The following is a 26426-nucleotide window of genomic DNA, read 5'->3' as shown; positions in this document are numbered from 1 at the left end:
TGTGTGTGTTTTATGACACAGTGAGCACAAAGGTCTAATGCTCAATGAAACATTACTTGAGGCCCCAATGCACGTACAAGACAAAAAAGTATTAGTTTTTTCCACATGTTCGTGTTTTGAGGACACTGAAACCTGCAGTAAGGCCCCAGCACTGCACTCACACACACACATATCTCTGTATCTCACACACACACACACACATGCAGACCTTCTGGCCAGTAGTGCTAATCTTCTTAGCAATCACAAGGTTTGACTGTTGGAACAGAGCAAAGTTCAGCTCGTCATCGACAACAACAGAGGTGGTATTTCTGCCAACGAGAGCGAAAGAGAGTGACGGGAGGGAAAGAAACTCAAAGAGACGGATTAAAAAGAAAGAAAGACATAAAAGAAGAGATGGAGAGAGAATCACAATGTTTACCTCTGGACTGAACCAACTAGCTTTTCTCCCTGTGGAATTATTCTCTGGATTATCTCCCTATACCTTCAGCAGGGAAACCTGATGTGTCACACTGACACTGACTGAGATTTTGCTGACTCCCATTGCAAAAACGTCACCTTTGACCCCTCTACTCAATTCTCGGCTACTGAAGACAACTTCACATCAGCAGGGGAAACTGTCGGGATAACTATGCATTAGCTCACTGGCGATATTTGGCAGCCATCTGCAAGACGTTTCCACCAACAACCTGAAAACTGTGAGTAGATGTTTAGAACTACACCATCTAACAGCTGCTGTGCCTTTAATAGATCAAGATGGTGTACCTGCCTTGTTTTAGGACACTCTGACCCTGCACCAGTATGAATGTGTTTGTTTTTTTCTATTTCTGATCCCTTCAAACATCAAAGGAAATGACACAAAGGACTTCACCATTAACGAAAACTACAACCACCACCGCTACAGTGCTTTCTTCTCAAAATTAGTTTTTTTATTAGGGTTGGGTAATATGGTGAATATGAACTGCTTTCTGATGTTTGGTGACTTCAACAAAAATGAAAATTAAGTTGTTAAAATGTTTTAAACCACAGTCTAAATGACATAAAATACGTGGCTTCACCACTGAATGTTCTTCACTTTTCCTCCCTGGAGTCCACATGAATTATTCTCTTTAGTTCAGATCAACATAATAACGACGACACCTCGATCTCTCTACACTTAATCGTACAATAATGTGAAACTACTACAGCTACATTATTTCCCCCGTCTCAGCTTGAACGGTAAATCATTCAAAAGGTTTTCAAAGGAACATGTGCGCTACGCTCTTACTCTTTTTTATTTAACAATCTTTGTTACTGCTCAGAACTCTCCAGTTAATTAAAAGTACAGTCAATTGCATTTGTTATATTTAGTAACATCTCGCTGCAGTTTATTCTTAGAAATACTTTGCATCTGTAAGTGTATTTTGCTCAAGTACCTTTGCAGGGTTTATTCCCACCCTACTAAATTCAACATTTAGATAGGACCTGCTTCACATTAAGTAACTGATATGCTATTTGAACGAGTGTTGTATGTGCCTAGATGTCTTTTGACCTCTGCGTCGCTAGATGAAGTGTTATCTGATCATGCCTCAGGCATCGCATCATAAACATAATCCTGACTTCCTCTCTCCTCCGCTTGCTTCCTCCCATGCAGGAGCAGCATGGAGGTGCTGAGTGGCCCCTGGGCCGACCTGGCTCTGCTCCTTCGACAGACAGACGGAGAGACAGACAGCTTTCTTCTTCTCTGGGTGTTTGGCCTGCTGCCGTTCCTGTGCGTCTGTCTGCTGCTGCTGCAGCTGATTATCTACCTCAGCTGGAAGCTCAGACAGGGTAGGCACTGGGCATGTCATTACCTTTACATGTCTAGCACATGATCCACGACCTCTTGCTGTGTTACATTCATGGTGCTGTGCAGCTAAATGGACACCAAAGGGACACATCTCCCTCCAGGGCCATACTATAAATACATACACGCATCACCACATTGTAAGGATTTATGCACAAAAATGTACTCCAAAAGGGGAGATTAATATTGCATGCCACCAATTGCTGTGGCTATACACCATGCCAAAGTCAAGAAAATATTGTCATGCGCGTCAACATCCACAGAAAAAACATGGAGTGTGCCATTGTATCTGCAGCCACACGCAGACAACCCACCATGTCTTGTAGAAGTCTCATATTCACGTCGTCTTTTGAACAACACCTGACAGCTCATGTTGCTCATGCAGGTAGAAGAAATGTCTCGGGGCCCCGAAACCAAGCTACACTCTATAAATAATGAAAAGCATCCAAAATAGGCTCCAAAAAAACCAAAACAAAAAACTTGGCAAAGTGATGTTTTCAGGATGAAACTAACTTCGACTGTGAAGATACTGATCACTGAGATGATTAGTTATACTGGCCTGGTTTGTGTGTGTGTGTGTGTTCGTACATACGTGTGTGTTAACGGGGAGTTACTGCAGATTTTAGTGGCATAAACACATTGGAGAAAATTCCTTTTCTTTCATCCGTCTGTGTCTGTGTGCTCCGATAAGTGTTTTGATGGGTGAACCTCACCGCTGTAATGTGCGTTGACATAAAATACTGACACACTCAGTCATGGACACATCCAAGATTATGATCATGAGTCCACTTTCATCATCTGCTTCCACTACTGCTGGATTTATGAAAGTGAAAAGTACTTTAACATAGTCCTTCTTTAGATTAGCCCCAATTCGTGATTAACAATTACTACAATATGTATTTGGGGATGCTGTCATCAATAAGATGAGCAGTCAATTTAAAGCCTCCAGTTGGATTTCGTCCTCCAACTGGTTCCCCTTCCTCAGTTCATAGACAGTTTTTTTCCCTTTCGTCCACCGCAGTAGAGGCTGATCCGTCGTGGTGTCTGCAAGACAGAAGGGCCATCTACAGGCAGACATACAGAAGTACACACCAGAGGACAAGGAGTGTCGGGTCGCACACTCACACCTGACAGGAGACACGTACTTCATCAACAGACCGGACACCTGAAACCTGCTGAAGTGAAGTCCTGGAGGAGCTCTACAGAGAAATGTGACTGTTAACACCAGCAGGGAGGGTCATGATGAAGGTGCTTTTACAAAAGATGAATGCTGGAAAGGAAATCATTGCTTGTCAAAGACATGGAATTATGTCTGTTGTTTTTAAAACATCTGAAAGTTATCAAGAAAACTGTCTGTGACCTTCTGTATTGTCCAGAGCTGTATTTATTTTTACCCTCTTATTAAAGCTCGGGACGAAGTTTGAGAAACTGTTGTATAACTGCACCCTTACGTTTCATTATTATAGTCAACCTGAGCTGAAGATACGAGACACTGGCTAGTTTTATGAACATTAACAAGCAGGATTTAAGTTTATATCAATAAATGACGCCACGAATGAATGAATAAATGATCTGATCAACAGGTTTCAGAGTATAACAATCCTTTATTTAAACAGTGTTACACAGGGGAGGAGTGGCTGTGGGTGGGGAGACACAAGACAATCAAGCTGCTAGATAGACAAACCCTACCGGTGATCATCGGCTGGCTAAAGAGGAAACGGTGAGGCAGCTGTGGTTGGTTTTCCAAAACGTGTTTATGTACAAAGTTGTTTTTTCTGGGAGTTTTAACTCACTGAAATACAAAATGATGCTGGTATCAACTGACACTGCTTCATCCGTGGCACAACGCCTGAGATGTAACTGTAAAGAAGAAGGTAGTCCAATTATCATTCGCCTTTTAAAACATCATACGGAAAGAAGTGTTATTAATTAGATCCCATCTGATAGCAATTCATTGTGTTATTTTACACGCAACACTGACCCCAAACATGTTACCACGCTGAGATCCTGACAGTTTATAAATCAGCTGGCGTAGAATCATCATCATCTGTCCGCGCTGTCTTTTTTTGTCTAAATAAAAATGACTTTCATATCAAATTCTACATTTTGGAAAGCCAACCCCTTGCCGCTCACAAAGCTCCTGAGATTGGTTAAAACAGAGCCCGGACCCCCAAAACAGGTCAAACCTGGAGCTAACAGTACAAAAACAAAAAAAATGAAATGGTGGACAACATTTATATTTGAAGTGGTGTTCCTTTAAAGTCCAAAAATAAAACATCCAAGCGGGCGCACAATACATCCCACCTTACCGCAACTAGATCACAGAGAAAAGACAACGAATTATCAGAAAGTCTACAAATATAGTTGTGATATAACTGATGCTATTTTTAAAGTTTTTTTTTTTTTTTTTTTTGGAACAGCAAAAGCTTCCAAAGCTGCCTCATGTTGCACGGTTTGTTTTTGAATGTTTTTTTTTTTGCTGCTTTGTCTCTTTACAAGAGGGTTAGAGGTTAAAGCTGCCCCCTCATCTGGAATGTGATTTCACTGCATAGTAGAGGTCAGACCAGTGTTCCCCAACAGAAAGCCTGGACTGTCATTACCGGTCCAGTCCAGAGAGAAAGCCTTAAACTGGGGCTGAAATACGAGGTACATGCTATTTCAAAATGTGGAGAATGTGCGTTAGTATTTCCTCATTCAAGAGGGACGAATGCCTCCATGTCCAGTGTGACTGGAGGGTTGAGGCAAATCTAGGCAGGTGCAGGTGGAATGTTCTCGTGTCAATCTGTGGGCACTTCTTTGCTTACAAGCAGTTTCAATTTCAGGAAAATGTGTTTTTTTTTCCGAGCACCTCGTTCTAACTCATTTAATGCCACCGATATTTACACAAAGTCACATTTTTGTGGAACATTTGGGTAAAAAGGACGCCGAAAATGAATAAAACATCACGCGATTCCTTTTAGGGGGTTTCGAGAGAGCACTTCAAACCCCTCGGATCCACTTCCCTTTAAGCTGCGTTTCACTGTGATGTTGTGACCGTGTCTGTTCGTAGTGCACCGGCAGATTCAGAGCGTTATGCTTTGTGTGTGTTCAAATAATGTAGAAAATACAACCGAATGTCATTTTTGAAAACGGGCCAAAAACATAAAACCACTTTAATGCTGAAGAATATTTGGTTTGCGGTGAAAACAGTTACATCACAGCCGGCGTCAGGGCCAAGATAATCTCATGTCGACGTACTGTATGAGCCGAGATAATCTGTTATCTACACACTCTCAAACCAAATCAACACAGTAGCCTCCTATCCAGACTCGCTCAAGATAAAAACATGTGTGACGACATGCTGAATTTACTCCCAGGTGTCATTGTATCTAGAAGGGGTTCGTTGCCATTATCTAGTCTGGTATGTAAGGAAACTGGGAGTGACATTAAGTGCTGAACTATGACGACAGACGGGCTCCGATGCAGAGTTAGCAAACTGGAAGAAATCCCATTATTCTGAATTTTGGACAGAACTGCTGTTCCCACTCTATGTCCTCATTTTGGTACCTGTGCTTGAATTGCAGATTGTGTGAAAAATATCAAAACGGCTTTAACTCGCTTCAGGATGCAAAATAACTCGAGTGAATTTTGCCCTCGTCAGAGCGTAACATGCAACATGCATCTAAGCCTCTATCTCCCAGTTATGCTTCAACTTACTGGTCCTCTCTCCCAATCACAAGTCAGTGTACTGCTCCCTCGCTCCCCTGGGGCCCAATGGGAATGGCTAGTGTCGCAATGTGGGCGGGCCCAGGGAGAGCGTTTAGCTACTGAAAAAGCTGCGTTACTGCTCCCATCTAATAACCTTTATTTTCACTGTACAGACAGTTGTACACACCAGCTCTAAAGTCAGTTCATTTTCAGTCCATTTAGTAAAAATTAACTCTAAAATACAGTAAAACTCACAAATACATCACAAGGGATTAATTCCGCCTGCATCTTTTGGCTTCTCGAGCTTAATAAATGTCAATGTGCATTCCCTACTGTAAATGGTAAAATGTCTTCTCTTCTTAGAGTGGAGTAAAAAGTGAACTGAACTGAAAATGAACTCACTAAGCTGCTGGTCAACGCACACGGAATGTGGATGAATGAGAACTAAACTTACAGAAAAAAAAAAAAAACTGAAAACAAGACAGAATCACAAAAATTCAAAAAACTGGTTGATTGGTTTTTACTGCAATATTTTAAGTTACAGCTCCCCGTCTCCTGTAATTGTTAGTAATAAAGTGTGATAGTGTTCTCCCATTGAGCTTCTAATTGATTAAGTTACACTTTGAAAAAGTAAAAAAAAAAAATCAGGTTGTGTCTTTGTGTTTCCTGAAGTCCTAATTGTTACTTTAACAAGTTTAAAAACACCGTGTTATATTATGTTACTCTCCATTTACAACATAGTGAAGTGAGGGAGGGAGGGAGCTGTAATTTAACTTTTTTTTTTTTTTTTTTAGGAATGTACCAATACCACTTTGCTGATACGGAACAAACGAGTACAATCACATTCTGACCAAATAATGACTATTATAAAGCTTTCTCTATTTCAGATCGCCATCTTTTTATAGATGAACAGAAGTTAAATTTGCTTCGACTTTTGAGTGAATGAGTTATTGAAGTCACTGTTACTGGGAAATAATCCGTACAATGATACAACAATCTCTGATAGAGACAAAGTCTGATATCCCATCAGGATTGGTCATCGGTGCATTCCTGCAGCTTTACACTTTGAACACGACGGACACACTACATCTCAACTTGTAAAACAGTTAAAAGAAGAAAAGAAATTAAAAAATAGAAACACGCTAGAAATATTAAGCTAACGAAGTGGTTCTTTTTTGTTCCCTCGGAGAGAGAGGGGATGTTATTTTATTTTTTTGTTTTTCTTGGTTTTTGGAGTGAAGGTGTTTAGACGCACCACAGACATGTAAGAAAGACCGACTGGGAAGAGATTGGCAACTTCTCTCCCATTTGTCTACCCCTCTTCCTCTTCCTCCTCCTCCTCCTCTTCAGTCAGTCAAGGTTGGTTGTCGTAGGTTGATGAGGTCGTTCAGCGTCAGAGAGAACTGTCTTGATGGGCCCTTCAACTCTGGGAAAATAGAGGTGAAGGCAGTCAGCCTGAGTGGCGTGATGATTGGCACTCAACATTAGTGTTCCTACTTGAAATGTTTCCTTTTGTCCTCCACACAGACCTCCATCAGCCACTGCCTACCTTCCTACATGGAACATTCCTTTCTCTTCCTTCAACTCCTTTCACACCGTGACGGCGGCTGATGGTTTTAGCAGCTTCATGTGTGGGAGTTTGTTTTGTTCCAGCTCATTGATTTTCAGTTCGCCAGTTAATAAACCACTGTATGCACCCCCGCTGTTAATAAAGACCTCCAATATTACGAATAATAATAATAATAAAAGGGTTACTATTATTATTATTACCTGAGTTCAGTCAATCCTCCTCCTCAGCCAGTTCGGTTTCTTTATGAACCACCACTCTGGTAACAGACATGTCAGGATGTTGCTCTTTGGCCTCCTTAATGGCCTGGGCCAGTGCCTGCAGTACCGAGGGGCAACCACACAGTGGCAGCACCGAGCGCAGCGGGCAGTGGAGGAGGTGGAGGGAGGGAAAATGGTGGAGTTAAATGAAAAATTAAATAAGAGGCATAAAGAAAAATGACAAAGAATGCTGGATTTACGATCGATGTGACTTGTGCTATTTTACTTCTTTGGGTTAACTGAATGTTTAATAATGGGGGGGGACTGGTTGAAGTAAAATACCTTCAGACACATCAAGTGGAAAAATCAATGTAAATCCAGCAAATCAAACAAGACAGGCAACTTAAACAAACCAGTGGACGAGGGATCGTGCATAAAGATCCACAACGAGAATAGATTTCTTTCTTTGTCAAATATTTGAGATGTTTTGAGGGCGTTGCATGCAACTTCCTCTGGAGTGAAAGCCACCCATAAGAGTATCAGCAGAGGGTCGCCCATATTTCAAATATCTGAAATGTCTAACTAACTCGGCCAGGTTTACAAAATATATATATATTTTTTTTATTTATTTATTTTTTTTTTTAAAAATCAGACCAGTCTGCATGTATATGGACAATGACACATTGATATTGTTCTGAGTGTTCGCAACCATATTGGGAGAACAGCGTACCCAATTTTAAAGTTCTCTCCCAATTTCTATGCATAAGTGTTGATGGTTGCAAAACCGGCCTTGCACATTGGCCCAGTTACGTCTACAATAAGGGGACAGACACTGATGTTGGTTAATGTTGGGGGAAGATCCTCAAATTAAGGCTGAAATCTGCACTTCAAGCTCATAGTTATATTTTAAAATCCAATATGCTTGTGAACAGAACAAATGTCGGTGTCATTGACCAAATGCACTTGGACCGCACTAACCCAGATGTGATGTAGCACTCATCACATCTGGGACAACATGTAGAAATCTGACAATCAAAGACAAAGACGAGCAGCAAAATGAGACAGCAGGAGGCAAAACTCTGGATGCATGGATGAATAAGTGAAGAGACGGACGAGTGGAATCTGAGTGGGACTAATGGCATGTCTTCATGATTAATAAATCCCATTGTGCATTCAGACTGTGGGCAACACGAGTGGAACGTATTCACTTAAGAAACCAGAAAGATTTGGCTGGCAGTCGAGCTTCAGCATATCCCCAAAAAAGTTGTATAATTCGGCGTGGGTATGCGCTGACTGGGATACTGACCTGGTCGTGGTCGATGTCACAGTCACCAGTAATGACGATGCGCTTCTCGATCCTCGTCTCCGATAGGCCGCCCTTTAACGTCTGCAACAAAACGTACCACAGCAATGCTTTGACGCCCGTTATGATGGGATCATTATGAACTATTAAGAGCCGCCCGGGTAGTGGTGATAACATGTCAGAGCAGATAAGACGGAAATATCACAAAACAGGAGAGAAACTGTCAAAACAAAGTGAAATGACAGAAGAGTACAAACACTGTGTATATATTTCAATGTGTCTGATGAAAGTGATGCAACGTCATAACGCATCAGGGCAGAAGAAGAGGATATTGTGTGTGTGTGTGTGTGTACCTTGGTAATGTGTGTGGTTGTGGTGGTACACAGAGATTCAGAGGTGATTGTCTGAGCAGTCATCAACACTCCAGGCTCGCCATCGCCATTACCATCCAGCTGATAACAGAGGAAACGACGGGAGATCATTAGCCGTGCATCAGCATTAGAGTTTCACCATCGGATGTTTGATGTTCAAAATAAACTCTTCTCCCAAACTAATAAATGATTTCCCTGAGGAGGAAGGGATTATATAACGCCGGCATGCATAGTTTCTGGGAAAGAAGATTTTTTTTGGACACGCTTTCAAAATTAATAAGCCTTAAAATAATGATGACATCTAAATGTTTCACACAAATACAATATGAATGCTGGCACAGGAAAAGGACAAGATGAAGAAAGGCTCCCCGTGTTTCTTAAGCGTGCACCTGTGCGGCTTCGTATGTGATGGTCTTGGTTTCCGTGTGTACGATGGGCACTTCCTTTGTAGCTATCTCAGTTTTCTGGGCCGCAAACGTGTCTGATATAGTCACCATTTCTGTCTTTACCACAGGTGGCTGGGGAGGGACGAGAGAGAGAAGTGAGGAGGGGGGGAGGATGAATACAGAGAGGGTTAATACATCAGACCTGAGACAGTTAAGGAAACACGTTGGTCTCTACGAACTAGCTTTGGAATTCACTTCAAAGTCAATATGAAAATGTGTGCTTAATTTAATTATCATCAAAAGTGGTACACATAGCAGTAGTAGTAGATGTGGAAAACACAATATTTGCGAGTAAATGCAACAAAACCCATGCAAAAAAAAAGAATCGAGAGCTTCCAAACTCATGCAAGTACACATCACGAGACGCAGAATACGACAACGACTACTTCCAGCGATGCACAAGCGACAGCTACAACAGCAGTACGGCAACGGAAAAACATCTTTGGTGTCAACGTGTGACTCCAAAGTACGACACAGCACGAACCTGTACGAACATGCACGACACGCGAGCCCACGAAACAAGCGGCGCTCAAAACAAAGGCGGCGATTGATATGTAAACGAGCATGCGCGATGACGTGCAGATGGCTGGGTGGCATTTTCCCCAAGTGCTTGGCAATGAGGATTTCCACAATGCCGTTACCATGGCGACCGTGATGGGGCCAATTTAAAAAAAAAAAAAAAAAAGCCAACCGGAAGCATCACTGCCAAACACGTGGTGGACACACAGTAATGACACAAACACAGTAAGCACACACACACACACACACACACACACACACACACACACACACACACACACACACACACACACACACACACGCTGAAATGCGGCATGCAGAGCATCATGCATCCTCCACTTAGGCCCCATTTACTTCACAACACTAATACAGGAGGCAGAGCAGGAGGCAGTAACAGCAACACACCACACTATGTGCAGCAGGAGAGAACTAGGCATGGTGATAATGGTATGAAGCATGAGGATAGTGGATAACACAGAACTTAAAATATATATACGAGTATGGTGAAAAACTGTGCAGGAGATGGTAACTTGACACCAAAACACTGGTAATGATTTCATTTCATGAGTCTGTTTTTAACTGGACTTCTTTCATTTTAGGCTTAAAGGGGGTTTCCATAGAACAAACGTGAGTGTGAGGATGTACATGGGGCTTAAATATACATGCAAGCAGGAAGGAAACCGGCACTGTGGAAAGCAGGAAGGAGGAAACAAAATGAATCTGGGTGTTTCTACAGCTGGTAGGAGGGATCAAAGCCCGGTGGGAAGCTCCGCAGTCGGCCCAGTGAAGACTTTACCTCAGAGCAACAAATAACCTGTGGCCGGTGTTCTGCTTCGGCCAGAAAGACTTCTCCGTTCATTTTGGGCTCTTCCTCTGCGGTCACGCTCTCCTCCGGCAGGGTGTGACCGTTCAGGGCTTCGTCTGGTGTCATCTCTGGATCATCGGCGCTCTCCTTCGTCTCCCTCTCCTCCTCGGCATTCTTCTCCTCCTCTGCGTCCTTGTTCCTGGACTCCTCTTCCTCTCGACTGGTCGCCTCTACAGGTTGACCGACTTCAGCTGGAAGGGAAGGAGCGTCTGGAGCCGACACGTCCTGCTCCGCTGTCTTATCCTCCTCTTCCTCCTGCTGCTGCTGCTGCTGCTGCTGCTGCTGCTGCTGCTCTTCCTCCTCTTCTGGTATTTGTGTATGGCAGATGGAGACGTTTGGATGGTACTCGGCTTCTTCTTCGCTCTCGCTCTCAGAGGAAATGCTCTCCTGCTTTGCTGCTTTCGCTTCCTCCACTACCACTACTTCCACTTCAACTGTCACTTCCTGCTCTAGTGTTTCCTGCTCTGCAGGTGGGCCAGCAGGGGAGCTGGTCGTAACCGTGACAAGTCCGGGTTTGGGTGCTACGGAAACCTCTTGGACGACAACGGTTTCTTCGATTTCAACTTCGGTTGTCTATACACACACACACACACACACACACGTACACAGACACACGCAATGAGGTGCACACACATACACAGCAAACGCATGGGGACAGAAAAAAAAAAAACACAGAAAATGATCATTGAACATAAATAAATGAAAATCAATATAATACACAACAAAAATCTGAACTGAAAAGTGAAGATGAAGACGTTCAACTGTGGACAAAGAGGCACAAAGATGTAAGAGTGAGGAGTCACAGAATGGACGGCTGCAGTGGGAGCTTTTGGCATTTCAAGCTGCCAGAGGAAAATGGAGGCATGAAGGAAACGGTGGAAGCGCCACGAATGGAAGGCTGCATGGAGTAATAGAAGGAAGTTAGATCCACCTTCGCCGGTTCTTTGGTATCAGAGATCGCGTTATCGGCAGCAGCTGCTTCCGCTTCGGGCTCGCTCTCCTGCGTGACAGAAAAGTTACCGTGACAATCAATCACACACACACAAAGCAGCGACGACATCATCATCGTTAGCACTTAACGTCACCGAGGTGACACTGCGGTGCTCGTTACAGTGGCACAGAGGACAGGGATGGATGTGTTGTATGGATCCTCCATCCTTCTATCTCCCTGGAGTCTTTCATGCACAATCAAGTTGATTTCCATACAGCATCAAGTTAATCGCAGCAGGCGGCCAAAGAGACGGGATGAAAGAGTTTGAAAAGAAGAATAAGAAGATCCATGGAAAGAGGAAATCCCCATCAGTGAACACAGAAGCTTATCTTAAAAGATAAAACAATAAAAGGAGCATGGTAGTGAAGGCAGCAGTTTCTTTATGTGGATGACCACAGAAAACATGGCATGCCGTAATGAATTTAGTTTGGACTTTGAAATGTCCTGTGTGCCATTTTAAAAGCGTATGCAGTGAAACAAACTGCTGCTTCAATACCTGCTGCTTTTTAGAGTTATTTCCCCCCCTAAAGGAGCTGGTAAAGAACAGGTTTTATTAAAAACGCCATTCAATCAACAGCACAAAACTAACAAGAGGATGTCCTAACATCCACGGCATTCCCAGCTGTTAGTCGCTTTAGTTTAGATTTACCATGCCCATTATTCAGGATGAATGGTCCCCGATACTAAATAACTACCATTCATCCAGCGTCCACAGCAGGCGTTGTGGACAACTCGCGTCTCTTTAGTGCAGTTTGTGAACACATGTGGGAAGCATCTTTAATTCACTGAGGCATTACAGGAGGTCTGAATGTACTTTCAGCGACTGAACTGAAAGTAAACCCCGACTCCTACAATGTTCAGTAGCAGCACCTCAGTGGCAGAGAGTGGAGCAGCGGCGCTGCAGACAGCAGTGAGATGTGAAGCAGTAGATGTGGTTATATCGCCATCTAGAGTCGGCTCAGCGACACTGCAGGCGGATGGAGCTGAACAAAAGCCAGAGTGTCTACTGAGAAGCACAGAAGCTATCTCCTCTTCAAGGCTCTACAGCAAAACACAAACACAGAACGCAGAGGGGAAGAGAGAAGAAAAGGTTTGAGAGACGACAGATAGAAAGGAAATCCCCAAACATAAGACACAAAAACAAATACGCACACAGAGAGAGAGCAGCCAAGCTTTACGTCTCTGTCTTGTAATGATCGTATAAACCAGAACAGAATGGAACACATTTGTTTAGGAGATCAGAAAACAGCAGAATATGAAACAGAAAAAACTTGTACAGCAGGAAAAAAAATGATGTAAAATGTGAAGTAAGACCAGCTGAAAAGAAATAAAGAATTGAAGCAGTGCAACAGTTTCTACAGAAGAAGAAAGAAAACCCATAAAGTCCATGAAGTGATGATGAGCTATAAACCCCCCACCATGGAGAAAGCATCAAATGAAAACGCCCACTTAAGATCGAGAGAGGAGACGACTTAGAGTTTGAAATCAGGTGCAAAAGCATGAGATGTGAACTTCTTTCTAATAAAAACCACATTGTTGCAACAAACAGAGAACATTTCACCTGAAGTGAAATGCCTCACGCATCTCCTCTGACACAGACACATCCAGACAGACGTACCACTTGCTGTTGCTGTTGAATACGTATCGTTGCGGGAGAGGAGGTGAGGCGATTCTCCCACTGGTTGGGCTGCGGAGGAGAGGGAGGCGGCGCCTCCATAAAGGAGCGTTTTAGCTGGCTAATGCTAGCTTGGTGTTTCAGAACGTCTTCTTGGGTCTTATCGTGGTCCTGATGAGGGAGTGGAGGGGGGAGGGAAGAAGGGGGGGGAGGAGAGTAAATGAGATGAGTGCGAATAAATGAGGGATGATGGGCGGTGGGATAAGATTTGGGATGTGGGGCAGAGGTGGGAAGGGTAGGAACGTGGGATAGATGAGGGGAGAGGGAGAGGAAAGAGAGAGAATCAGAAGAAATGAATGACAATAGAGGGACGACAAGTAAAGGCCGGAGTAAAGAGAGGTTTGAAAGGAAAGATAGCCAGATGAAGAGAAATGTAATGGGAGAAGGAATGAGGAAAGGAGAAGGGAGGAAGGAAAGGAGAGAGGGAGGAAGGAGGATAAAAGGAGCGAGGGATGTGGGGAGGGGAAAATTGGGTTCAAAACAGGAACATTAGTGTGTCAATCAGGAGGAAGACAAGATGGACACCATGCCTCACTGGAGCCTCGTTTAAAGGGGTCTGAAATCTTATATTTGGCTTTCATCACCCGTGTTTTGTTCACACGTGTGTGTGTGTGTGTGTGTGTGTATGTGAGTATTTATAAGCAGGCTACAGTGAAACAGGGTCTCTCCATCTTGTTAAGGAGTTTTTTCCTTTAAATCAGGCCAGGAACAGCAGTGCAGACTGCACAACATGGAGCTGATCGTGGTCCATCTCCCTCCTTCACTGCTTTCCCATGTGACCGATTCATTATTTAATCAGTCACTACTGTCCTGTTCTTTTTATCTCCTTATTCTTTCTTATCCTCTGCCATTTTCTTTCCCTCCATTTCCACTGCATCTATTTTTTTTTTTTTTAGAATACAGGATTCAATCGGAGACAATGATCTATTATTGGAGGAGATGATCAACATTTTCCTCAGATATCAACTGATTGGACCATAAATGAAAATGATTTTCCTTCTTGAAACGTACTCTTCTATACGTCGTTAAGAAAATACATACTTTTTTGTCTTCCAATCCCTCAGCGTATAATACTACACACTATAAAGACTACAGATCATCACCATCAGTCCCACGTCGCATAAAAAGTTGTTGTTGTTTTAGTAAGTTATCAAATGCATCACTCAACGCTGGCAGCCAATCACCAGGAAACAGGAGGCGAGCTCCTCGTGGGAGTTAGTGAGGCAGGGTTAGTCAGGTTAGACGCAGCCGCCTGCCAATATTCAGACTTTCTCATCAATCAAGGACTGTCACAAGATTTCCTTCTTTTTTTAAAGCGCACAAAAAACAGCATTCAACATGCACAGAGCATGCAACACAGTCACGTTGACACACCGCTGACCCTATTCACAAAGCAGCTATTGTGAACACTGAGTTTGGGAAGATTCTTGGAAGAGAAAGCCTCGACTGTACTGTTGTGTAGCAAGATACACATCAAATACATATTTTTGCATTTCATAGATTCAACACTGAAAACATCTTAGTTCCCTTGTGGTGCACTCGGGATTGGGATTCTTCTGGGATCACCTCCAGTTAACGTACCTGATCTGATCCGATCAAGCAGGATTGCTGCTGATCTAGGAACTGTAGCAGAACCTCTAATCGGGCCATTAAAACCAAAACAATGAGCTAAAAGATGCTAAAACGCTTCGTAGATCTCATGGGAGGTGTAGAATAACTCTGTGGCTTTGTCGCTGTGAGCGACTCCTGTCAAAGTAACACAACCCTTTAATGAACTGATGATAAAACATTTGTTATAAATAGAATTGATGGCAACATTCTGAGTCATGTTTTTAAGCCTGTGTTCAAAACGGCTGCGATGTGAAACAGGACAATTAGCACTGAAACCATTTGATATCAATTCATTTTCATACTATATAAAACAAAAAGGAAACAGCTGAGCGAAAACTCGATATTCAATCATCCACAGACAGGCATGCAACAGAGCCTGAGAGTGCGAGAGGGCAGCAGTCTTGTACAGTGTAGTACAGTTCAGAGGGAGTTGTAGTTCTGATGGCGTCAAGAGTACACAGAAACATGTAGTTCTCATATTCAGCCATCAGACGACGCCAGTACCAACCTCCAACATTAAATTACTGTGCCTCACATAAATATTGTCCCCATGCACTCTCATTGGACTCTGGAAGGCAGACACACAGTGGAAAATGAAATGGAGAAAATGAATTAAAAAAAAGTTATGTACTTTGTTTTACCTCTACAAAATAATGTAAAATTTGGAACAATCAACTAAATAATTGAGAGTGTAAACAAAGAAATAAAGAAACAAAAATTGAGGTGGTGACACGGCCAAAAGGTCTCAAACTGTGAAGGCTGGAAGATGGGTACAAGCACAAGTTAACAACATTTTGGTTTCATTCATTGAATGTTATGATGCTAGTACTTATACCCATGTTGACACATAAAAAATCTCCAAAGCAACACCAATAGAAATGTACAAAAACCCCAAAACCCCCAATGTGCTTTCAGCAAAACCCCAAAAACGAGAATGAAACACAGACATGAACCAGAAACCAAACTGAAACCGAGAACCAGAAGCCACAGCAGAGCAACCGCAAAAGTGAGGATTTTGGGTGAAAGTGCCCGTTCAGGATCAGTTTTTACACTCAGAACCAATCTGAAAACAAACAGCATTATTATAGACAAATGTATAACTTCATATCATCAGTTGTCGATGTAAATATTCAGAATTATTTTTAGGTAGCTGAGAAATTACAAAAAACTGATTCTGTGTCGTCATGTTGGGGCAACTTCACCCGAAAAGAGATGTGAACCAAACCAACAAACCAAACCGTACCGAGCGAATGATTGACAGACCAAATCAAAACAATCAAAGCAGTAATAATAGTGTGTGAACCTGAGAGAGGGCGAGCTCACTGGCTCCCAGTGACTGCTGATGGGGCGAAATCAGGGAGAGAGTGAGGACAGGTTAGGTTCACTGCATGTGTGCTCCGCTCCACCATTACAACCTATTTCCCTTCAATATCTTAAAAAAAAAAAAACACCTTCACTCTAGCTCTTGGCAAGATCATTTGCAAAGCATGCTGGGTAAAGACGGACCCTACAGACCTGGGTGGGCGTGGCTTCCGCATCACCAGGGCTCAAGTCCACCTCCTTAACCTTCAACGTCGTAATGACAAAAATGAGGAGGGTAGGGGCGCGAAGACAAAAAGCAAAAGTGTGAAATGGATGATGGGAAAAGCTGGTTTCTTCCCCCAGCAACCTCGGTGTCAGGGAGCGCTGCTGGTCATGTGACCACAGGAGCAGTAACATGGACGGAGTCTGAGATGGCCAATAAAGGGAGGCATCAGCTGCTACGGGCCGCTCTCCTCTGTGTCGAAGTGTATTTCTACTACACGACACGTATGTTATGTTTCTCCGAAACAACTGTTTAGGTACAGAGAACCGTGGATGAAGTACCCATCCACGGTGTCTACAACGAGTAAAATGCCACCACTACCGTAGTTGCAGGTTCTTAAAGGACACAAACGCTACGAGGATGATGATTTAACTACTCTCTTGGTGCTACGATGTTTTCCACCAGAGGCCAGCCATCACCTCAGTAGACTTTTAATTATAAAAAGTTATTCTGGCAATGAGCAGAATATTTCAGTGTTCTTTCCAACGAGTCTTGTGTTTTGATCACGTCTGTTCGATCTGCACCAGCAGCTTCATTCGACCACGGACAACGCCAAAAGCCCACCACAAAAATGATATCATAGTTTTACTTAAAACAGTGAGACGCTCAGGGGAAGTGTAACACTGTTTACTCTTAACATTCATGAGCAATAATATGCAAACCAGCTTTCTGTGCTACAGGTTTGGGGAGCTTACTGCATCTATCTGCATGTACAGTTATAACATCTAATAAACAACTAATCTTTCTCTGCACTACAAAGGCAAAATAGAGCAACTGAAAATTTAGGCAAAAATAAAATTAGTTTCTCATTTATCTTACATATTATCGATTTATACCATTACATCGCTTCGTTTGGTGAGAGTGACATTAATCTGCGGATTATTTCTACTAATAATGGCTCATTATAAAAGATTTAAAACGTGTGTAAGCGACTCTCAAAATGTGTTCTGCCCATCACTAAATGTTATTGTATTTTCATCCTGCCCTTAAAGTCTCTGTACAGTATTTAAATCTCTTAATATACCTTTCTTTTTCCCCTACATTAAAAGCGTAATAATATTTTCTCTATTTATCCAAAACTCTGAGTCTTAATAGTTTATTTAATCCTTCTTATTCTAATATTTGTCCTTTATCATAAACAATACAGTGGGGTAGGCAGGGTGCAGGGATCGAAGGAAAGCAGAAAATATCAGGTAAGGAAGGTGGAGGCGGGGCTGAATGTACGGACATACAATTTAAACATAGAGGAGGAAAAGTAAAGGGGAGCGGTAGAGGTGTGTGCGGTGTATTTATGCGGCAGGATCGCACATCTCTTGCGTCCAGGTAGCGCTGGTGTGAGCGTGGTGCCTGACGCGTGGAGGCGTGTGTGCCGGTGTGAGCGGAGAGCTTAACTGATCTTCCGACTGAGCGTCTGGCGTCTTACAGATACACGTTGGCAGAACTGCCTTTCGTTGACAGGAGACCACGTTCTCTAGGTAGCACAGGGTCAGGCCGAGGGGCGTGGCTAATATCAGGGCCAAGACCAAGGACTGGCTCGCTGTCAGCATCACGGCCAACAGGAAGACGACTAAGAGGCAGGGCAGGAACAGAGGGGAGGGATTTAGGAGGTAGCGGTGTATGGACGGGGTCAGGTGGGAGCAAGAGAGGGAGGAGAGAGAGGGGCGAGACGGGACGGAAAAGAAATAGGAGGGCAGAGAAGAGAGAGAGGAAAAGGAAGCGACGATTGGAGGACAGGTAAGAGAAGAAATCGCGGGCAGCCGTAGTCGTGTCGGCTGCCAAAGAACAGCAGGAACCAAACTCATAAGTTTAGCAGGCAGGTAGCTCGTGATAAATGCCACCAAACGAGTCAATCTCAATGCCAGACTGTTAAAAAGCTGACATAATCTGGGTGCGACGATATATTTGGGGGCCCTGATTGGAGCCGCAGACTTGAAAGTGAGCTTCTGAGTAAAAAACCTCAGTTTCTTTGTTAATCCTGAAAACAGCTTAGTGGTCGGACACCTGCTTCCATTCTTCCCCCAAACGGAGAGGAAACACAGGATGAACGAAACATATTTAACCACACCCCTCAGAGAGAACCAGCTCCACCAATTTGGTAATCCAGCTGATGCTCCGGTTTCAGCCTGGCAGCCCACCTCGACTTGGAAAACCTCTGCACTGCATGTTTGGGAGCTAGCGATTGGGGGGGAGGCCGGAGGGTTTTGTGCGAGGTGTTCGAGATCAGCCGACTGCTGGTCGGAGAAAAGAGAGATGGTGTGTGAGGGAAGGGCCCACAGTGTGTGCGAGGCGGCGGCAGCGTCTACGAGGTCGCCATCTTCGGAAATGTCCGACAGGCCGTGGTCGAGCTCAGAGATGGTGTCGAGGGAAGGGGGGAGGGAGGAGAGGGAGGATGAGGAGGAGAAGGAGAGAGGGAACATGAAGATTGACTGGTGGGAGGTGGATTGCAGGAGAGACAAACACACACGGGGGAGAGAGGAAGAGGGAAAAGGGATGGGAGGGAAGGGAGAGACCCGTGCACACATATCCAAAGTGAGGCAGCAAGCAGTGAAGACGTCAAAGAAGTCAAACAACAACCGACGCAATGTGCATTAAAAACATCATTTCATATTTTTGTTTCATGAAATGATGACGGCACGCAAGAGGGAAGTGATAGAAGCAAAAAAAGAAATAAAATAAAAAAAGGACGTGTGTGAATGAAGAGAGAGAGGGGAAAGAGACACAACATTAGTCAGTGAACAACACACCAAACACCGGTTAAAAGTGAGCACAGCAGGGTGGAGCACAGTACAGAGTACAGATGTGTGCAGAGTACAGATGTGTGCAGAAAACGGTGTCGACGGGGAGCTACCGCTGGACCAAAGGCTAAAGACAGGAGGTCAATTCCACAGAGCCGGGTGTGTGAGCGAGGGGAGAGAGGAGAAAAGGGGAAAGAGGGGAGAGGGAGGAGAAACAGGAGGCAGGCACAACATACAGTAATATACTATATATACAGTATATATACACGCATGTATATATATATATATATATATATATACTGTATATACTAAGTAGTGTCCCACCAGTGGACATAGATCCCTGCTAAGGTACAGGACACTCTCGGGGTCTGAAGTGTCAAATCGTGTACACCTGCCTGGCAGCTCTAAATATGTTACGTTATGATCCAAAGCAAACCATTAAAATGAAGATAATCATATTTATCTGGTTAACATTGTCAGTCTTGTCGGTCTGTGTACCTTTTTTTTTTACACACATATTCACAACTTAAGGGAATAAAAGCGAGGAAGCCTCGGGAGTGTTTCACATTTCTGTGCGATTTATTCGTCTCGCCCCCGGTGTGTAAAGGCCTGTAAACCTCCCAAAAAACCCCGTAGCTATGCATGGTCCCATAGTGGTCTAATGCAGTCAGCCATTCCTTCCACGTCTGTTACCATTTCATTGTTCCAACACAAATGTAAGCTACAAACCAAAAGTGATGCTTGTGTACACACTAGGACGAGCAAAAAACGTCACAGCTAGAAACATGTTGATTATTCCGTCAACCACGAGCATGATGTGTCTCTTTGATACACCAACGCGTAAACAGCTCCTGTGGGACAATATGGCCTCTCAGCAATATATTGACAACAGCAAAGAAACAAAAAGACTTGCTGTCTATATATGAATTACGTTTCTTTTTCTGATCACACATATTGCATGTCTTCACACACACACACACACACACACACACACACACACACACTCAAACACACCTTAGAGTCAGAGTGGAGCTCCAGATGTGGCTCGCGGCCGTTCTCAGATGTAGCTTCAGTTATGCTGATCCTTGGTGCTAAGGAATGAGAAACAGACAAAATAAATTGACAAAAAATAACTTTCAACTTCTCTGTAATTCAACACACAATGAAACTGTAATTCTTCCACCTGCAGTTTGATACTGGATTTACTGTCTCCAGCCTCCGTCCACAGCAGTGCATTGCCGTGCTCCTGTGTCTGTACTCTCTGCCTTTACAATCTGGAAGTGTGTCGAACGTCATCTACTGCAGGTAATACACCGCCGATGGACAAGTACCTCATACTTAAAATAATCCCAACTATTCTTAATAAAGGTTGTTGGCTTGCAGTGGAATAATATGTCCAGCAGGGGGCATTGCAAGCTAGTGGAATATCCTGACATGTGAAACAGCAGTGCACAGCTGCATGAAGTGGGGCCTGTAACCCAGAAAACCACAAACAAACGGTGTGTGCTGTTTTACACGAAACGATATGCATTTGATGCGATAGTGGCTTTTTAAACTATTATTTAACAACAATATTTAGAATATAGAAAATAAAAAGATGTTAGCCCAAGTTAAATTATTATGCTGAGCCATCTCTCTCCCTGCAATGACCTGAGAGCGACTCTATGTTCTGTATCTACATGCTGAGTTTCTTTTATTGTGGAGGACTTTTTTCTTCCTAAATACACATGACATTTTGACATTCCTGCTTTCTTTCCATCCCTTTCTCCGTCTCTCACCGTGTGACAGGAAACACATGCTGTAGCTATTTCCTGTATCTGGTCGGTCACTCGCGTTTCACATCCAAACACACACAGAAAAACACACACCCACACACACAACCACATGTAAACCCTCCACCCACGACCCCGCTTCCATCTGCCCCTCATTCCTTCCATTCCTCATTTTGTCCGTCGTTCCATTCAGTAAACATTGTTTAAAGTGAAGATGGAACGTACATCTTCCTGTGTGTCTTTGTGAGAAAAGTGTGTGTGTGTGTGTGTGTGTTACCTCCATCCAGACTGCGGCTGATACGTTTGGATGAGGTGCGTTCAAAGTTGGGTGCCGGTCGGTCTATGAGGGAGCTGGCCGTGCGGGTCTGGGCCTGGGTTCGCCCGCTGTAACGGAACTTGGAGCCCAGAGTCAAGAAGCGGGCCTTGGTGGGTTGTTCTGGTACCGTTAACCTACGTGACAAGAGACCGAGATAGAGGGAGGGACAGGGAGGGAGACAGATGTTGAAATGGGGGAGAGGAGCGTGAATCTTAAAACCTTTTTACTTTGGCAATATAGTATAATAACGGTCACATCTATATGCACTTGTGCAAGAGAGACAAAACGTTTCCAGGCAGCTCTTCCCTCAACAGGATATTGAAGCTTATTCCTCTCTTCTCTCTCTCTCTCTCACACACACACACACACACACACACACACACACACGCTGATGAGGACCCTTGCTGTTTGCATACACACACACTCACACTCTCGCGGCGAATACAAACGCAACAATGACGAGCACCTGGTTTATCTTTTGTGTGTATGTATTGCCCTGGGCCCCATATTGGTTAAACAACCACAAGATACACTCACTCTCTCTCTGAACACTTTGAGCCTTTTGTCGAGCACGATAAAGCACATATTCCTCCATTGAACGTTACTTAACAAGCTGCATCAGATCCCCTAAACTCCACACTGGAAATCTCTGAAATCCAGGTGCGAACGCTGGACTCGTTTGCTTCATAGTGTGCAGGTCTACCTAAAGAAACTGTGATTCTCCACACAGACTTTCCACAGCCTCTTGGCAGACCGATGGTTCTGGAGTTTGAATCCCACCGTGCTCTCGAACTGCTCCGTCTGTCAAAGAAACACATAAACAGCAAAAATTAAGGACATGTTATCCATATACGTCCAGTATGTTATGAGTACTCTGTTACGTCACCACGACAGAGAATAACTTCATGTGCTGCATTCTCTTGCGTAGGGCTGAGTAAATCTCATGGGTACATACCTCTCCTGGTCTGATCTTAATGTAGAAGTTATTCCTCTTGTACGAAATCTTGAGGATTTTGGGCCAAGCAAAGCGGTTTATCCGGAGCCTGTCTTTGTAAACCAGGAGCCCGTTGGCGCACACACCTAGCATGATGTCCACGCCCTCAGAGTCCTGCGATAGTCAAACGAGTGAAAGAAAATAATAAATATATTGACGTTAAATCATTAATCTCTGGAAAATATCTGTATTTGCTGCCCGTTTTTCTTAATCTGATCACACTGTACATCAATTGATTTTTAAAGTAGTCAGCTTAAGGTCAACAACAACTCAATCACCACACACACACACACACACACACACACACACACACACACACACACACTCTTTCAGTCCAACTCTAACATGGTTAGCTGACAGACTAACTCACTGACAAAGCTTTTAAGTCCAAGGCCATCTGGAAATGGTAAGGGAGGTATTGATTACGCTGGTGAATTTACACAGGAGTAGTCTGCAGGGCTAATGGAGGATGCACTATGTTGATAATGGACAGTTTGACTGGGACAAACATGTCACATGACCTCGACATGCTACCGGCGGCTCATCGATCTCTCTTGCTCCCGGTCGAGAAACATTTTCGCACTTTGGCTTGGACGCACAGACGGAGCGGATGCAGAAGTGGAAAAATGTACGACTTTGCTTTTTTTGTGGTTTCTGTGAGTAAACACAAGACAGGACCCGAGACTGAAGCTGCTCGATGGGGCAATCCCTAATTTAATTATTTACACCTGTGCTTTTCCTACTGCGACACGCTCAAATGTAATATTCATATTTTGCCAGAAGGGTTCAAATGTTATTTCTAGTAAACATAGAATGGTGTGATTGGGATAATTTAGTACGTTTTACAGTATTTGAAAGGGTTCCTTTGAAAGGGTTCATGAAACTTGCACGACAAATTAATGGCGCAGGACAGAAATAGATCTGCCCCTTGAATTCCCACAACTTTGGTATGCCAGAAAGAAAGAAATAAAAAAAGATTTGCAACATTTGAAATGCTCGCTCTGCTTCTCCCTCTGTGTTGCAAACAAGTGGAGCATGCCCTTAAAGGGGACTCTGCTCTTTCTCTCCATCTCACTCTAACCTCGTCTCTGACTGTCGGCCATGTCTTTGTCTTCTCTGTATCCTCAATCTCACATATCCTCTCCGTCTATTTTCAGACCCCCCCCCCCTCTCATACATATTTCCCCCATTTTTACTGGCTGTCTTGCACAAAGACACACAAAAATACTCATGACCTGCTATCCCAGTGAGAGAGACTGGCTGTTCCCATGGCAACGGCCTCCCCGAGTGTTTGTACAGCTGACACACACACACACATCAAAGAAATTGTGCAAATCCCCCGATGTTAACAACAAATGAGAGGAGAGGAGAGGAGAAGGAGGAGAGGAAGAGGAAGATGATTTATTCATACCTTTGCATGGTGCAAGTCCACCCCATACATGGACAGTTTCTTGGCATTTTCTAGAAACTGGACGTCGGCCTGTGCTGGTGTCATTCCCCTAAACACCCACAAAAGGCAAATTACTAAAAACACCCTGAGATTGGAACTTATAGTGGCACAAATCAAAAATGTCTGAATTATACGGTATATGAAAAAGACACAGTCATGGTCCCTTTACTTTACATGAACATGTCTAAAGCCCTTAATGACAAGGAAAATATACACTCGTTCCCGATTACTTTTGACTAAATGACCCCGTTCCCTCCGACCTGTGAGACTTGTGGAGTTCGAGAACCTTCTCCTCCATCTCTTTGTTCTGATTGGGCGCAAAGGTCAGCTGACCGACGTTGTCCAGAGGCCGAGGCTGCTCGGGTTCATGGTCACCAAATTCTGCCTGTAAACCAAAAGGAGACCACAAATACCGATGCATGAAACGGAGACGAGTGAGCGGGTAAAGCCACGTGTGGAAACCGCACACTTGCGCGTGAGCAGCAGACATACGGTGCACACCCACGCGTACCTGCAACGTGTACGACCCCAGCAGAGCGTGAGTGACAAACGAGCAAGGCAGTCGTCCAGAAGCCACGTCTTCACGGAGCTGCAGACACAACAGGTACCTACAAGAGAGAGACAAGGGGAAACAGGTTGGGTTTTAGTTGAAACAAAGTCTACTCCCAACAACTGAAACCCGTTGTAAGCTCTTCTTTGAACTGAAACCGGCTCCATTGTTCGTGATAATAATAAAGCGATCCAAGCAGACGAATTTCCTCCAGTGAGGCCCGAGGGTCAGCTGGGGCAGATTAGACGTCTTTGTTGGCGTTGTGTTTGTTGAACAGTTTTCTTTGTGTGCTGGTACACTGGCTTGTAGGGATGACCTTCTCCTCATCACGACCAAACTCAGATGCATAACGTGTGTGCGTGTGCGTGTGTGTCGTCCAGTGGTTGTGTGGATTAGCGACGGTGTAATGTGTCCCCTGCTGTAAATCCTTGCTGAAGAATTCATTTTGTGAATGGAGCGTCTGTGTGAAATGACTAATTCAGACACCTCAGAGGGCCGACCGCTGAAAACATGTCATTGAAAGTCACTTTGGTGGGACTTGATGACATGGAGGCTTAAGCCCCAGTCATCCAGTTACAGGGCTTCTCTTCACTGCCCCAGCACAATAACGCATTTCACCATGTTAATATTACACAATGAAAAATAATTTTAAAACGTTTTTAATGAAAGGCATTACTTTCCATTTATATATGGAATCCGGGTATTTCTATTGAAACTTAACAAAAGAGGAACAGGCAAATAAAGTACACACCTGTAGTGTTGAAGGATAAATAGTTACTGGAGACCCACAATGCACGTCAGTTGGCACTTTACTACGTGTTATTGAGTGCGTCCTCGATTAGCCTTTAGCTACAACCCTCCGAGAAGTTGTTCGCCCCATTAGACATACACTCCAACTTAAATGCTTGCCCGTGTGTGCGTGTGAGCATGCATACGTACAAGTTTAAATGAATCAGCACTGTGCACAAAGCCAACCTGTGTCTGTTTGTTTTGTTTTGTAGGCCTTAGACATCAGAGTGAAATGGCCATTAAAAAACAATTCATGTAGGTTTAAGTAAACATTGGTACATCTCTAACGTGTGTGTGTGTGTGTGTGTGTACCGGGTAATGTCTTCAGTGAGCAGTGAGGGATCAGGAGGATAGAACTTGACGTTGAACACAAACTGCCCGTTGTTATCTGGAGAAAGAGAGATTATTGTTCAGAGTGATTTACAGCACAATTCAATTACACATGTACAGTAAATACAGGGGAATATGTATGTATGAGAACTGGAACAGCTTTATGATCAGGGTTGTATTTATTTTGCAATTCCATCCATCCCACTACTCATGTTACCCATCTGCGTGTGTGTGTGTGTGTGTGTGTGTGTGTGTGTGTGTGTGTGTTTGACAGACAAAGAGAGAAGTGGCTGTGAGTGAGCGCAACTAATGCAGAACAGATTTTAGACAGTACTAAGCCTGGTACATCGCACGCACACACACACACACACACACACAAACACGGCAGCAGATCTGGTATTGCGTAACCTCACTCTGGCTTCATCAAATACCAAACGGTAATCTTTTTTTCATCAGCATCAGAAAACAAAGACACGCAACATCACCATAATATCTTCATCATTTAGTCATAATGTGGTTTCCTTTTGGATTTTCTACCAATCTCCATTTGGCTCCAATTTCCTATTCTCATCCCTGCAAGAGGCCACCGCGCCCTGCCTGCCACCTTCTCCATCGCCGCCCTTTCAGTATAGCTCGGCGCCACAACACACGCATGTACACACGCATGCACACACGCATGCACACACTATAAGATGGAGATCACGTCATCTGGATATTTCCATCCGGTAAAAGCTGACATCACATCGAGACCATTTCCCTCTCCAAGGTTGCACACAGGTCGGCGTTTATACAGTCGCACGTACACACACACACACACACACACACACACACACACACACACACACACA

The 26426-nt window shown here is 43.8% G+C and overlaps 1 protein-coding gene and 1 long non-coding RNA gene across 14 annotated transcripts in view; one reads left to right on the top strand and one right to left on the bottom strand.

Moving 5' to 3' along the window:
• Positions 1 to 321: 321 nt before the first annotated feature.
• Positions 322 to 3890, top strand: LOC116393615 (uncharacterized). The gene is made up of 3 exons (XR_004213394.1): positions 322 to 695; positions 1631 to 1806; positions 2844 to 3890. It is a non-coding gene; the product is annotated as an uncharacterized LOC116393615 (long non-coding RNA).
• Positions 3407 to 26426, bottom strand: part of epb41l2 (erythrocyte membrane protein band 4.1 like 2) — a 45781-nt gene continuing 22761 nt past the window's right edge. For 2 of the 13 annotated variants that reach the window (XM_031866082.1, XM_031866081.1), the window contains exons 7-25: positions 25561 to 25636; positions 24421 to 24517; positions 24170 to 24294; positions 23871 to 23958; positions 22421 to 22573; positions 22169 to 22266; positions 21427 to 21599; positions 20392 to 20468; positions 16573 to 16623; positions 16361 to 16396; positions 13390 to 13557; positions 12642 to 12812; positions 11712 to 11780; positions 10712 to 11353; positions 9340 to 9468; positions 8933 to 9031; positions 8583 to 8663; positions 7280 to 7394; positions 3407 to 6935 (exon numbers count right to left, since the gene is read on the bottom strand). In XM_031866082.1, coding sequence (XP_031721942.1) covers positions 7290 to 7394; positions 8583 to 8663; positions 8933 to 9031; positions 9340 to 9468; positions 10712 to 11353; positions 11712 to 11780; positions 12642 to 12812; positions 13390 to 13557; positions 16361 to 16396; positions 16573 to 16623; positions 20392 to 20468; positions 21427 to 21599; positions 22169 to 22266; positions 22421 to 22573; positions 23871 to 23958; positions 24170 to 24294; positions 24421 to 24517; positions 25561 to 25636 — 2438 coding nt within the window. In that variant the 3' untranslated portion in view covers positions 3407 to 6935; positions 7280 to 7289. Of the gene's footprint in view, positions 6936 to 7279; positions 7395 to 8582; positions 8664 to 8932; positions 9032 to 9339; positions 9469 to 10711; positions 11354 to 11711; positions 11781 to 12641; positions 12813 to 13389; positions 13558 to 15565; positions 15626 to 16360; positions 16397 to 16572; positions 16624 to 17475; positions 19069 to 20391; positions 20469 to 21426; positions 21600 to 22168; positions 22267 to 22420; positions 22574 to 23870; positions 23959 to 24169; positions 24295 to 24420; positions 24518 to 25560; positions 25637 to 26426 lie in introns of those variants that run through there. The other 11 variants (XM_031866083.1, XM_031866088.1, XM_031866086.1 and 8 more) reach the window with 11 other exon arrangements.

This window comes from Anarrhichthys ocellatus, unplaced genomic scaffold (assembly GCF_004355925.1).
Source record: "Anarrhichthys ocellatus isolate YVR2014 unplaced genomic scaffold, GSC_Weel_1.0 scaffold34, whole genome shotgun sequence".
NCBI classification, from domain to species: domain Eukaryota; kingdom Metazoa; phylum Chordata; class Actinopteri; order Perciformes; family Anarhichadidae; genus Anarrhichthys; species Anarrhichthys ocellatus.
Note: the sequence above shows the minus strand (reverse complement) of the source record. Positions and strands in the feature narration are given on the sequence as shown.